The 11,493-nt window shown below is 36.0% G+C and overlaps 1 protein-coding gene across 1 annotated transcript; it reads left to right on the forward strand.

Moving 5' to 3' along the window:
- The first annotated feature begins 4,145 nt into the window (after window positions 1-4,145).
- On the forward strand, window positions 4,146-10,543 carry LOC126756897 (sensory neuron membrane protein 1-like). The gene is made up of 8 exons (XM_050470391.1): window positions 4,146-4,346; window positions 8,192-8,349; window positions 8,449-8,590; window positions 8,664-8,918; window positions 8,989-9,285; window positions 9,529-9,732; window positions 9,958-10,136; window positions 10,195-10,543. The coding sequence occupies exons 1-8, from the start codon at window positions 4,245-4,247 to the stop codon at window positions 10,346-10,348; spliced, it is 1,491 nt and encodes a 496-aa protein (XP_050326348.1). The 5' UTR covers window positions 4,146-4,244; the 3' UTR covers window positions 10,349-10,543.
- Window positions 10,544-11,493: the final 950 nt, after the last annotated feature.

An 11,493-nucleotide genomic window follows, 5' to 3' on the forward strand; every position in this document is an offset into this window, starting at 1 on the left:
ATCTTTCTTTTCGCTGTTTACGAGCTATTGGAGATTCGTCGTGTAGCCAGGTTCTTCTTCACCTGGTCTTTCCAACAGAGTGGACGTCTTCTTTTTCATCTACTTCTCCCGGACGGCATTGCGTCGAATACTTTCAGAGCTGAAGTGTTTTCATCCATTCGAGCGACATGACCTAGCCAGCGTAGCCGCTGTCTTTTAATTCGCTGAACTAACTTTGTCCATGTAGTCGTATATCTCATACAACTGCGATATTCGTCGTGGCCAATGTGCAAAGGACCATAAATCTTCCGGAATTAGTAACGGCGGCTCATCAGATGTTGTCATCGTCCATGCCTCTGAACCATATAGCAGAGCGGGAATAATGAGTGACTTATAGAATTTAGAGCTTTTTCGTCGAGAGAGGACTTTACTTCTCAATTGACTACTCAGTCCAAAGTAGTACCTGTTGGCAAGAGTTATTCTGTGTTGGATTTCGAGGTTGGCGTCGTTGCTTCACGACTGTTTCTTTGATGTTAAGAGATATTTTGTTTTGCTCTTGTTCACTACCAGACCCATTTGCTTTGCTTCCTTATCCAGTCTGGAGAAAGCAAAACTAACGGCGCGGTTGCTGATTCCAATAATATCAATATCCTCGGCGTACCCCAGCAGCTGTATACTTTAATAGAAGATTGTATCTACTCTATTCAGCTCTACAGTTTGAATTATTTTCTCCAGGAGTAGATTGAGGTATCGAACGGCTCGGAGAGATTCTTCCCGATCCTCACCGAGCTTTTGGTATTACTCAACATCAGTTTACACAGTCGTATTAGTTTTGTAATCGACCAAGAGGTGGTGTGTGTCGATTTTCTTTTCACGGGCCTTTTTCAACATTTGGCGCATGGTGAACATCTGGTCGGCCCGAAGTCACACTGATATGGTCCGATCAGTTTGTTGACGATGGGCTTAAATTTTTCACACAGTACTCTCGATAGAACCTTATACGCGATGTTGAGGAGACTTATCCCACGGTAGTTGGCGCAGATTGTGGGCTCTCCCTTTTTGTGGATTTGGCAATGCACACTTAAATTCCAATCGTCCTGCATACTTTCGTCCGACCATATTCTCCAAAGAAGCTGATTCGTGCTCCTTATCAGTTCTCTTCGCCGCTCGACCGGCAATCCATCGGCCCCCGCCGCTTTGTTGTTCTTCAGACGGGTAGTTGCTATTCGAACTTCTTCATGATCGGGCTATGGAATGTCTGCTCCATCGCCATCGAATGATGAATCGGATTCGACATCTTCTGGTGTTATGCTTTCACTGCTATTCAATAGGGTGAAGAAGTGCTCCCTCCATAATTTTAGTCTGCTCTGGGCATCAGTTACTAGATCATCTCAAAGAGTTCTACATGAGTATGCTCCGGTCTTGAAACATTCTTCTGGGAGATTACTACCTTAAAAAGATTCGAGTAACTTTGTTGTTTCGGAATTCGGTCCTTTGCGCTAGCTCGTATGGCACCTATACATATGTACATCGAGTTTCTTTTTAAAGGGGGATCTATTTCGAGGTTCCCCACCTTTTTTAAAGGAGAAATTCAGAAATTTTAAATTTAATGGGGAATGCCTATTATCATTCGAAAGAATGTTCCTTGGGTTTGATTTTTAAAGACTCTTTCAAATGTTGGCCCCGTTTACGTCTCCGATGGTCCATCCGTTCAGTCCATTTTTCGATGCGATGTATGGGAAGTGGCGCCGTCTTGTTGAAACTAAATATCGCCGAGATCAGATCTCTACAAGCATCATTTTGACCATATATTCTTCGTCATATTATATAAAAATGCCATTCAAAATGGTTTAAGTGTTTGAAATGCAAGTTTTTTTGAAATAGAAATGTTTTGTTTTCTGTGGAAAAGCCTGAGATATTGTTGACAAATATTTCTTTACAAGTATAAATGTTTTCTGAAATTTTCGTGGTATCAAACGACTACATTAATAAAATAATAAAAAAATATTTTCATAAAATGTATTATAATTCCCGTTAAACTGTTTCTTCAACCAAAATATTATTTATAATATCGATTCGTTTAAAATTTTTTATCATATTAAATGTTAGCCACCACTGTAGATTTCCATATACAAACGAGCTCAACAATTGGTAGTGGTGGTTCGTGTCTTTGATAAGTGTGAATGTGTAAAACATCGTGTCGGTAAAGCAAAGCGGGGCAAAAACATAGAAAATGCGAAAAGATTTTCAAAATAAAAAAATATTAATTAAATTGAGTATTGCAATATGTAAATATTAATAAGATATGTAGAATTCATAAATAATTTAATTCAAAGTAGCTTTAGATCTGTAACTTCTGCTTTTCACCAAATTTGAGCCAAATTATCAAACAACTATAAAAGTTGAATTGAAACTAATCTTCTATAGGCCATTATCAGCTCTCTAGGTTCCAGCTGCTCTCTTGTGAAAGGATTTGCAAGTGAAAACAACATATACATATATTTATTTATTTTCGTGAAGGACTTTAAGAAGTTAACCTCTCTTTTTATTGAATTTTCACCAGTTGTATTTTCGATTAGCCATCCCCCAGCTCCAGTTTAAGCTCGTGCAATACAGCTATTATAACCTCAATTATTCTTTATTTATTCTTCAAAATCTATGCTGCCTCTCAAAGTAATCCTCCTTGGCCACTTTTTTCCTATCCTTGAAACAGTTATTAAATTCAATTTCCGGAATAGCCTTTAATGCGATTCACATTTAATCTCTTCAACTGACAATTGGTAGTTTGAGTTTGCTGAATAGCCAGGAGTCACACGGAGCTAAATCAGGCAAATGCCGTAGTTATGGCACGATATTAGTTGAAAATTTGGCGAACAACTCACGAAGAATCAATAATTCCGGCCTCTTTTAGGAATAGCTTCAGGCAAACGACGCATAACACTCAACTAGTATTCCTTGTTGACAGGTTGGCCGGTGGGAAGGGATTCGTAAGCATAGATCTAAGACTCATCGTCTGTAATAATACGTTTCATGACATCTTGGTAGTCGTAAAGCATTACTTTACAGACGTTAACGCGACGCTGATTTTCGAAAAAATGGAGTTATTTTGGAACCAGTCGTGCTTTCACTTTTCTTAGGCCCAAAAGATATTTCAAATAGTTTTCACTGATCCTACCGATATTCCAACGATGCCAGTAAGATCCCTGGCTGTTAGTCGTCGATTTTCTAGAACCAATTCCTTTATTTTACTGTCGTGTTGATCATCAGTTGATATTGACGCATTTTTCATACTTGTAAGTATTTCAACTGAATTCTAAGTTTTTAGTTTTAAGAAGTGACTTGTATAGACGCCAACAAGTGAAGAAGTCTTTTGAGTTATCTTAATAAATAATCTGTAATTTTATAATATTGTGGTGTTTCATTCGCCACATTCATTCTTTAGAATGAGTTTTCAATTTCTCTCACCTTCAATCCTTTCAACCATATTTTGCAGCCATGAACTATGTAAGATATGCCACATAACCCAGAAAGACGTAATTAACTAATTAATTGAATTGCTTAATTATCAAAAAAGTGTCTTACGGGTGTGAAAATTAGGTCATTTAAAGCGCCTAGAATTACTTACTCAAGCAAGCCTCAAGATGTTCACACACTCCATTCCATATGTCTCTGTCCGACCTCCACCTTCGTCCAGTATTTTAAAATGCACGAGACAACCAAAATAACTGTGTCTCGAAGTGTCGCACAGGAATGTAACCCATCGGCAGTTGTTTCTTCTAATAAGTGTATGTCTCCAACTATGCATGCGTGTGTGTGTGTACCGTAAATATTTGGACTGTAAATGTGAGAAAAGTGAAACCACGCCTCATCAATGGAAAATGCAATACCAACAAATGCCGACAAATCTATTAAAATGTGCATATGTCTATAACACTCACTTACAAGAAGCAGCGCGATGAAAGGGGCTTATTAAAAATTTATAAAAGTTATTAACAAGGGAAAGGACACGTTTATAAATACAAGCACACACACATACAAGTATGACGGAGTATGAGTAAATAATTGCTAGTATGGGAGCAAAGTGTGTTGCTGCAATTATATACGCATACATATCAATACATCGAGGACCTCGACGATGTTGGAATAAAATCAGCAAACGGTGCATTGTTTCAAACAGTTACTTTTTCAGTTTCGGTACGCGCGTTTCGAAAAAAAATTGCTCCTTTTAAATAATTGCCTATAAAAAGATTTAATTGAAATTAAAAATGTTTAAGAAAATACTCATCGGTTCGGCTATTGCGCTCGTGTTGGGGATCTTTGTGGGTTTTATAGGGTTTCCAAAATTATTGAATAAAATGATAAAAGGGGTAAGAATTGGTAAAGAGTAATAAAAGTAAAATAAAAGAAAAAGTATTTTAAAGAGATTAAAAAAGTGGACTTAAAGAGAAATTGCTTTGACAGAGAAAAATCGAAAACATATATTAAATATATATTTTTTTACAAAAAGCCAAAAAATAAAAAGAGATGTTTAAAATTTTTGTTATTATAGCAAAATCCAAATGTGGAGTGATATATATTTCTTCAGAAGAATACAAAAACAAAAAAAAATAAATTCAACTTATTTTTTTCTGTATAAACAATTAATTTAAAGAATATAATTTGTTATGAACTGGCTCGCTGTTGTAAACTCGGCTATAACCACGTAAGCGGTATCTACGCCAATAAAGAAGAAGACTTTGTTATGAAAAATATGATATATTTAAAAAAAGTGCACAACTGGGAAAACTTCTTTTAACAGAAAAGGGAAAAATACTACCAAAAAGATGTTTCCATTAAAAAAATTCAGTCAGAACCTATGTAACAAAGCTTAAAGTGACCAAGGTCTTATGCAAACACCCAAAACGACAAAGAATGTCAATTGTAAATCTAAAAATGACAATTGATAAGCTTACTTAATAATATAATTATGTATATATTATTATAAAACACCTTAATGCGAACAAATAGAACTCCTTATTGACCGCCTGTCCCTCCGGAACAAATTCATGATATATCAAAATACGAATATCGAAAAAGACAATGAACATCGACTTAATTTTTGAGTGGCTTTTATGTGGTGGTTACGGCTCGTTTTTCCCCCCATTCCAATGATTGTTGACTTGTTTGCCAGTCAAACTCGTAAGCCCTTGTCTCATCGGCAGTTCTCCGTGAATGTGGGATCGAAATTCTGACGATCAAGAATGCTCAAAGAGATCTATTTATGGTACTATTTTTGAGAAAAATTCAGCTTTATCGGACGAGTCTAGCAAGAACGCATTTCATACCCAAATTAGCCACCAAAATTATTCGAGCTGACTTGGGCGAGATGTCGAGCTCTCTTGCCATCTTTCTATCACTTGCTGACGATTTTCAAGCAGCATTATCTTCACTTTTTTAATATTTTCATCAGTTGAAGAGATTGAAGATCGTCCAGAACGAAGCATGTCTTCAATGATCTCTCGACCATATTTGAAGGCTTTGTACCACTCGTAGGCTTGTGTTTTTGATAAAACTTAATCATCGTAAGCCTTTTCCAGCATTCGCAATGATTCCGTGCGCGGAAAGAAAAATACAAGATTTGAAACAAAGATTTCTCTGCTTAAAATTAACAAAAATCCAAAAAATAAACAAATTTTTTATTACTTTTGATAAATGCAGGTCACGAGCGAAGAACTAACCAAAATTTTGATTTTCGATAAAATGGTGGTTCCCAAAAAAAGTAATATTTCATGAAATATATGTGTATATACCATAGCTTAAAAATCTAAATTTAAAATATCAAATTAAAGTCGAATCCGAAGCTGATTAATGCGAAGAACCAGTTTAAAGTGTTTTTCGTGTTTTGCATGGTTATTTTTTACATTCGTCTCATATTTTGCTTACAAGTAATTACCTTGAATGTTTTTTAATATTTTCAAAGGAAATCTTATTACGGGAATCCCCTAAACCATTAGAGTTTATTAATATATTCAAAGCCCAATATATGATACGGCAGCTTCTTAATATATCGAGAAGTAGTAAATACCATAGTTTGTTTGCGCCATATTTTTTTCTTTTATGCAGAAAACATTCATTAATTAATTATATTTCTTGCTTTAAATAAATTGTTATTCAAATTAAATCTTATGCGGTTGAACAGAACAGAACAAAACAGCATTATAGCAAAGAACGCGTGGATTTCAGCGCTGATTGAAATCAGCTTTGCGCTCGGCTTGGCTTTGAGCGTCCACTCGCAAGTACGCTTAGTGCGATTCAAGAGCTCACAGAAAATTGACCTTATATGAGCTACTCATGGTTCTCCATGTATTATCGAACGAAAGTAATGCGATGTCTTAGCACCAAAGAGATCAAATAGAGTCTTAAGGGCTTAAAAAACAGCCTTTTGCAACAATTTTTTCTCCTATAAAAAAATTAAATGTCTAATTAGAATTTTTTATTATTACAAACATACACTATTAACAAAGAAATGTTGAAATTTTTGGAAAAAAATATTTTAAACTCGTCCATTGCGACGATATTTCCTGACCTGAGTAAAATTTCAAGAAGATCGGTTGAATAGTTATTGAGAAATCGTGTCAAGCGACTTCAAATACACAGTTTCCAGAAAAACGTGTTTAAAGACGGAGCACTTAACCTAGCGCACCTCGAGACTGTATCTCCAAAACATTGGGGACAATATTCTAGAGGTGTTGTAGAATACATAGAATACCATGAAAAAATTTTTTTTTAAACCCGTAAACCCAAATAACCCCTTAACAGTGTTAACAGTTGTTGCAGAAGCACAACAAACAAGTGATCAGACATCCAGCTTTTTAAGCATATTTTAACACTTCCCTGTTCCGAAGCCTAAAACATCTCGTCTGATTTTTTTTTAATTATACTGATTGTACGATTGTGATTAGTCAAAGTAAAGATACTAAAATATATCAACAAATACAAAATTAAAGGAAAAGTGTTTTCTAAAATGCACTACATTCGTTGGAAAAATTGTCCATGGCAATCACGTGCGTTTTCGGTTGGTTATTGAAATAGACGCACTTTATATTTCTTTGTCTTGTGTAAACAAGTGCAGTTTTTTCTATTGAGAAAGTACCAAAAATAAACAAATAAATTGTTTTCGAGCTACGTAGACTTTTTTCCCTCCCAATGACTATCCAATCGAAACATTCCCAAACAAATAAAACGCAGCTCCAGTACCGTTGATAGATATTTGAATGATCTAGAGGCACATTGAAAATACTTTAAAGAAAAAACTACCTGAACAATCAGCACGCCAGATTGTTACCTTAAATTCGACTAAGTCTGCAGCTAAGATTAAGGAATTAGCCGGAGTAAAAGCAAGCCTTTCAACTGTTCAGTGTACAATAAGAAATGCAGAACACCTAAAGCGTCTAAAAATCAAGAAAAAAACCCTCTGAATGAACTGCGCAAAGAAAAACGGCTTCGATTCGCTAAATAATACATGTGGTGGACTGTTCAATCCGACACTCAACTCGACGGCAAAATGAGCTATACTTAAGTCGCCACCACAGCCGAGAAGATGGAGTCACGAGGTGCTAACATGTTTTATGAAACAATTGACTTGATTTTTATTGATCAGAAGATAAACGGTGATCACTTCAAAACATTGTTGGTGTCCGTATTTCCAAAATTAAGTAATATCTTTTATACAATTTCTTGGATTTTTCAACAAGGCAATGCTCCTATTCATAACGCTCGAGTAGTAAAGTCGTTTATTTCGTGTCAAAATTTAATCTCATGACCTGCCCACCATATTCTCCAGGTCTTAACGTAATTGAAAATGTTTGGGACTGGCTAACGCGGAAGGTATACGAAGGAGGAAAGCAATACGAAAACAAGGAAACATTTACTGTATTTATATGTATATTAAACGAGCTTGGAGCGAGATGTCTTTGACCTACATAGATTCCCTGTATCATTCAATGATTTTTTTTTATAATAAATCAAATATTAACACGAACTATAAATTTAAGTTAAGCAAAAAGATGTGCTGAAGAAAAACACTAAGAAATTTCCGTTTCATTCACAAAAAGGTAGCATCTCTAAGAACGAATCTACAGCTGTGTTTTATAAAAGAAAATTATAAATTCACTTTCATATATTTTTATAATATTGAATAATGTTCTTCTGCTTATTTCATTTCGCCAAAAAGCAATTAAATCTGAAACCTGGCAGCGAACCGCGACAAATGTGGGAGAAATTCCCCATCGCCTTGAATTTTTCAATTTACGTCTTCAACGTAACAAATCCCGATGAAGTGCAAAATGGCGGAAAACCACGTGTGCAAGAGGTCGGGCCGTTTGTATTTGAGTAAGTGCCATTAGTACATATAACCCACTCCAACACACACACATACACTTAATAAAATACATCAAATGAATATTAAATACATAATTAAATGCCATAAAGGGAATGGAAGGACAAATACGATTTGGAGGACTTTGAGGATGAGGACGCGGTGGCCTATAATATGCGTAACACGTTCATTTTCAGACCTGATTTGGGCCTAGGCGGCGAGGAATTAATCGTGATGCCACATCCACTTGTACAAGTAAGGCGACTTAACTATTTCACTTGTTGTTTTCATCTTTGTAACTACAAAATGCACAAAAACTTTTTACAAGATCATGGCTATAGCCGTCAAGCGTGACAAGGAAGCCTTGATCAACATGATATCCGAGGGTCTGCAAGCGCTGTTTAAGCCTACCACGCCATTTGTGCGCGCACCTTTCATGGACATTTTCTTTCGCGGCATCGATGTGGACTGCTCCATCGATCATTTCGCAGCTAAGGCGATTTGTTTGAATTTTCACACCGGCGCCATCAAAGGCGCAGAAAAAGTGAATGCAACACATTTCAAATTTTCACTCCTTGGCGGGGTGAGTATGCCGTTGCAATAATTAAATAATAATTGTTTATTTAATATCCACAACTGTATTGAAAACTTAGGCCAACCACACTGACGCCGGTCGCTATAAGGTTGCGAGAGGCGTCAAGGTTAGCCGTGATATTGGGCGCGTGCTTGAGTTTGACGACTCTGACGAGCTAAGTGTCTGGGATGGTGATGAGTGTAATCAATTTCGCGGCACCGACACAACCATCTTTGCTCCGCTAATGAAGCCCGAAGAGGGACTGTGGTCTTTTGCTGCCGATTTGTGTCGTTCTTTGGGTGCGGAATTCGAGAAGAAGACCACTTATGCAGGCATACCAGCATATTATTACACAATCGACTTGGGCGATCCGAAGGTGAAGCTCAAAACGAATATCTTCAAATATATATATGTGACCTGGTCTACGAAAAGGGGGCTAACGTGCGAAAACTAGTTTTCTGGGAAAAGCTGTTAAAAATAATCGTCAGTTTCTCGTTATCTCATTAATTGTTCTCATTTTTTTTTTTTTTTTTGACACCTAAATCCCCTTTTCGTAGACCAGGTCACATATGTATTTTAATGGAATGCAATAATGAATTTTTTGTTTTTTTTTTTTCAGAACGATCCTGATAAGCATTGTTTCTGCAAGGATTATCCCGACGACTGTCCACCCAAAGGTACCATGGATCTCACCTTGTGTAATGAGGCACCGATGATTGTCTCGTTGCCACATTTTTTCAAGGCCGATCCGCAATTGGTTGCGGACGTAGATGGTGTGGATCCGGTGGAGGAAAAGCATGGCGTATTTATTGTTTTCGAAAGGGTAAAACTTGAATTTAAAGAGTCATATAATAGTAAGTATTTTGAAGATAGTGGACCAGCAATTCGAAGATTATTTGAAACGAAACTTTAAAAGTTTACTGTATCAGCAGCACAAATGGAGTTTCATAATTTTTTGATTCTAAAAAGACAAAAAAATATTATTTCGTATTTTAAGAAACGATTTCAAGCACTTAATGCTAAATAATAATATTTTTTCTCACTTCAGATATCTGGTACACCACTATCTGCTGCTAAGCGCTTGCAATTCAGCCTCTCTGTGATGCCCGTGCCGGAAGTAGAGGTTATGAAGAACTTACGCACACTCACCATGCCGCTCTTTTGGGTCGAAGAAGCGGCCAGTTTGGATAAGACCTGGACCGATATGTTGAAGAAGAAGGTTTTCTTGTAAGTAAACAATGTTATTTGCATAAATTAGCGCACTTTCCGAAATATTTCCACGCAGAGTCATCAAAATAAATAATGTCTTTAAATGGATGTCCACAATTTTCGGGGCATTGGGCTTAGCTATCAGCCTCTATATGCTATTTGGTCGAAATCAAATCACCACAACAAACGTCACACCCACAACCGAAGCCAGCACGATCGATAAACATTGAATTAATTAGCGGCTAATTTAAACTGTTTAAGTGACGTGGCGATAATAAGTTACAGAATTTAGTTGAAAGTTAGCAAATGTGTTGTCTTATTGTAGTTACTGTAGTCCGTCATATATAGATACATATGTACATACATATATTTATATCGTACCTGTAATAGCAAAGCAATTCAATAAATGTGAAATAGAAATGTGACGATTTTTGCAATCATTCGGACAGTTGTTGCGATTCTCATGAGATGCCTTGGTAATGACCACCTAGGTGTTACCACGATAATTTGCAGCACTTAAATATCACAATGCTAATTGGGTATTACGGAGCCAATGGCATGCATGCATAGCTATGTCTGTCATTATTTATGGCGTTGTGTTGGGTCAAATAGTAGTATTTTTACCATCGCATCTCGCCTGGAATACTAAAGCCTCAAAAAGGATAATAAGTGTCAGCTAATGAGACGAAGCCACGTTATTATTACTTTGTTATTTGAACTTTCAAGAACATAACTTTGATCACCACACATACCGTATTTGTTGCCAGAAATCAAAAGGCATCAGATGAGAAACTCTTTAAATAATGTTTTTACCCAGGCCCAGCAATGATTAATAGAGTGTTTTTAAGATGTAAATACGATCAAAAAATATATATTCTACATATATATATAATCGCCTTGGAGTTTCAAATTTCGCCCTTCAAAAATTATCTAACGTAAACATTTTTACCGAAAATATTGGTCAATCTTTTAGATATGTTTTTGAAATACGGGGAGTTTTTTTTTTTTTTTTTAGGTAATAGTATACTCTTGTGCCAAAACTAAGTTGATTCCGATCAATACTTCTTATAGATCTTATACTATACTAGATTCTAACAACTTCCAGTTGACTTTATATCACATATATCGGCCAATATGTGAATTATCTTAAAAAAATTGACAAGTTGTTATTCACAACAGTATATCCCTGAATTGGATAAAATCGGGTTAAAACTTGCCTCAGCCCTAATAAAACTGATATTTATGATTTTGAAACATCTGATGACCTTACTCCATACATACATATGTTTATATCTATATAGATTTATATACATATAGTGAAAGGAGATCCATTTCGAAGTTCTCAACTTTTAAAAGAAAAAACACAGAAACTTCA

This window comes from Bactrocera neohumeralis, chromosome 4 (genome assembly GCF_024586455.1).
Source record: "Bactrocera neohumeralis isolate Rockhampton chromosome 4, APGP_CSIRO_Bneo_wtdbg2-racon-allhic-juicebox.fasta_v2, whole genome shotgun sequence".
Taxonomy (NCBI): domain Eukaryota; kingdom Metazoa; phylum Arthropoda; class Insecta; order Diptera; family Tephritidae; genus Bactrocera; species Bactrocera neohumeralis.

Coding starts and splice junctions, on each gene's coding strand:
- LOC126756897 (XM_050470391.1), top strand. CDS start 4,245: ATGTTTAAGAAAATACTCATCGGTTCGGCTATTGCGCTCGTGTTGGGG. Junction 4,347..8,191: donor TGAATAAAATGATAAAAGGG/GTAAGAATTGGT, acceptor TTCGCCAAAAAG/CAATTAAATCTGAAACCTGG. Junction 9,733..9,957: donor TATTTATTGTTTTCGAAAGG/GTAAAACTTGAA, acceptor TTCTCACTTCAG/ATATCTGGTACACCACTATC.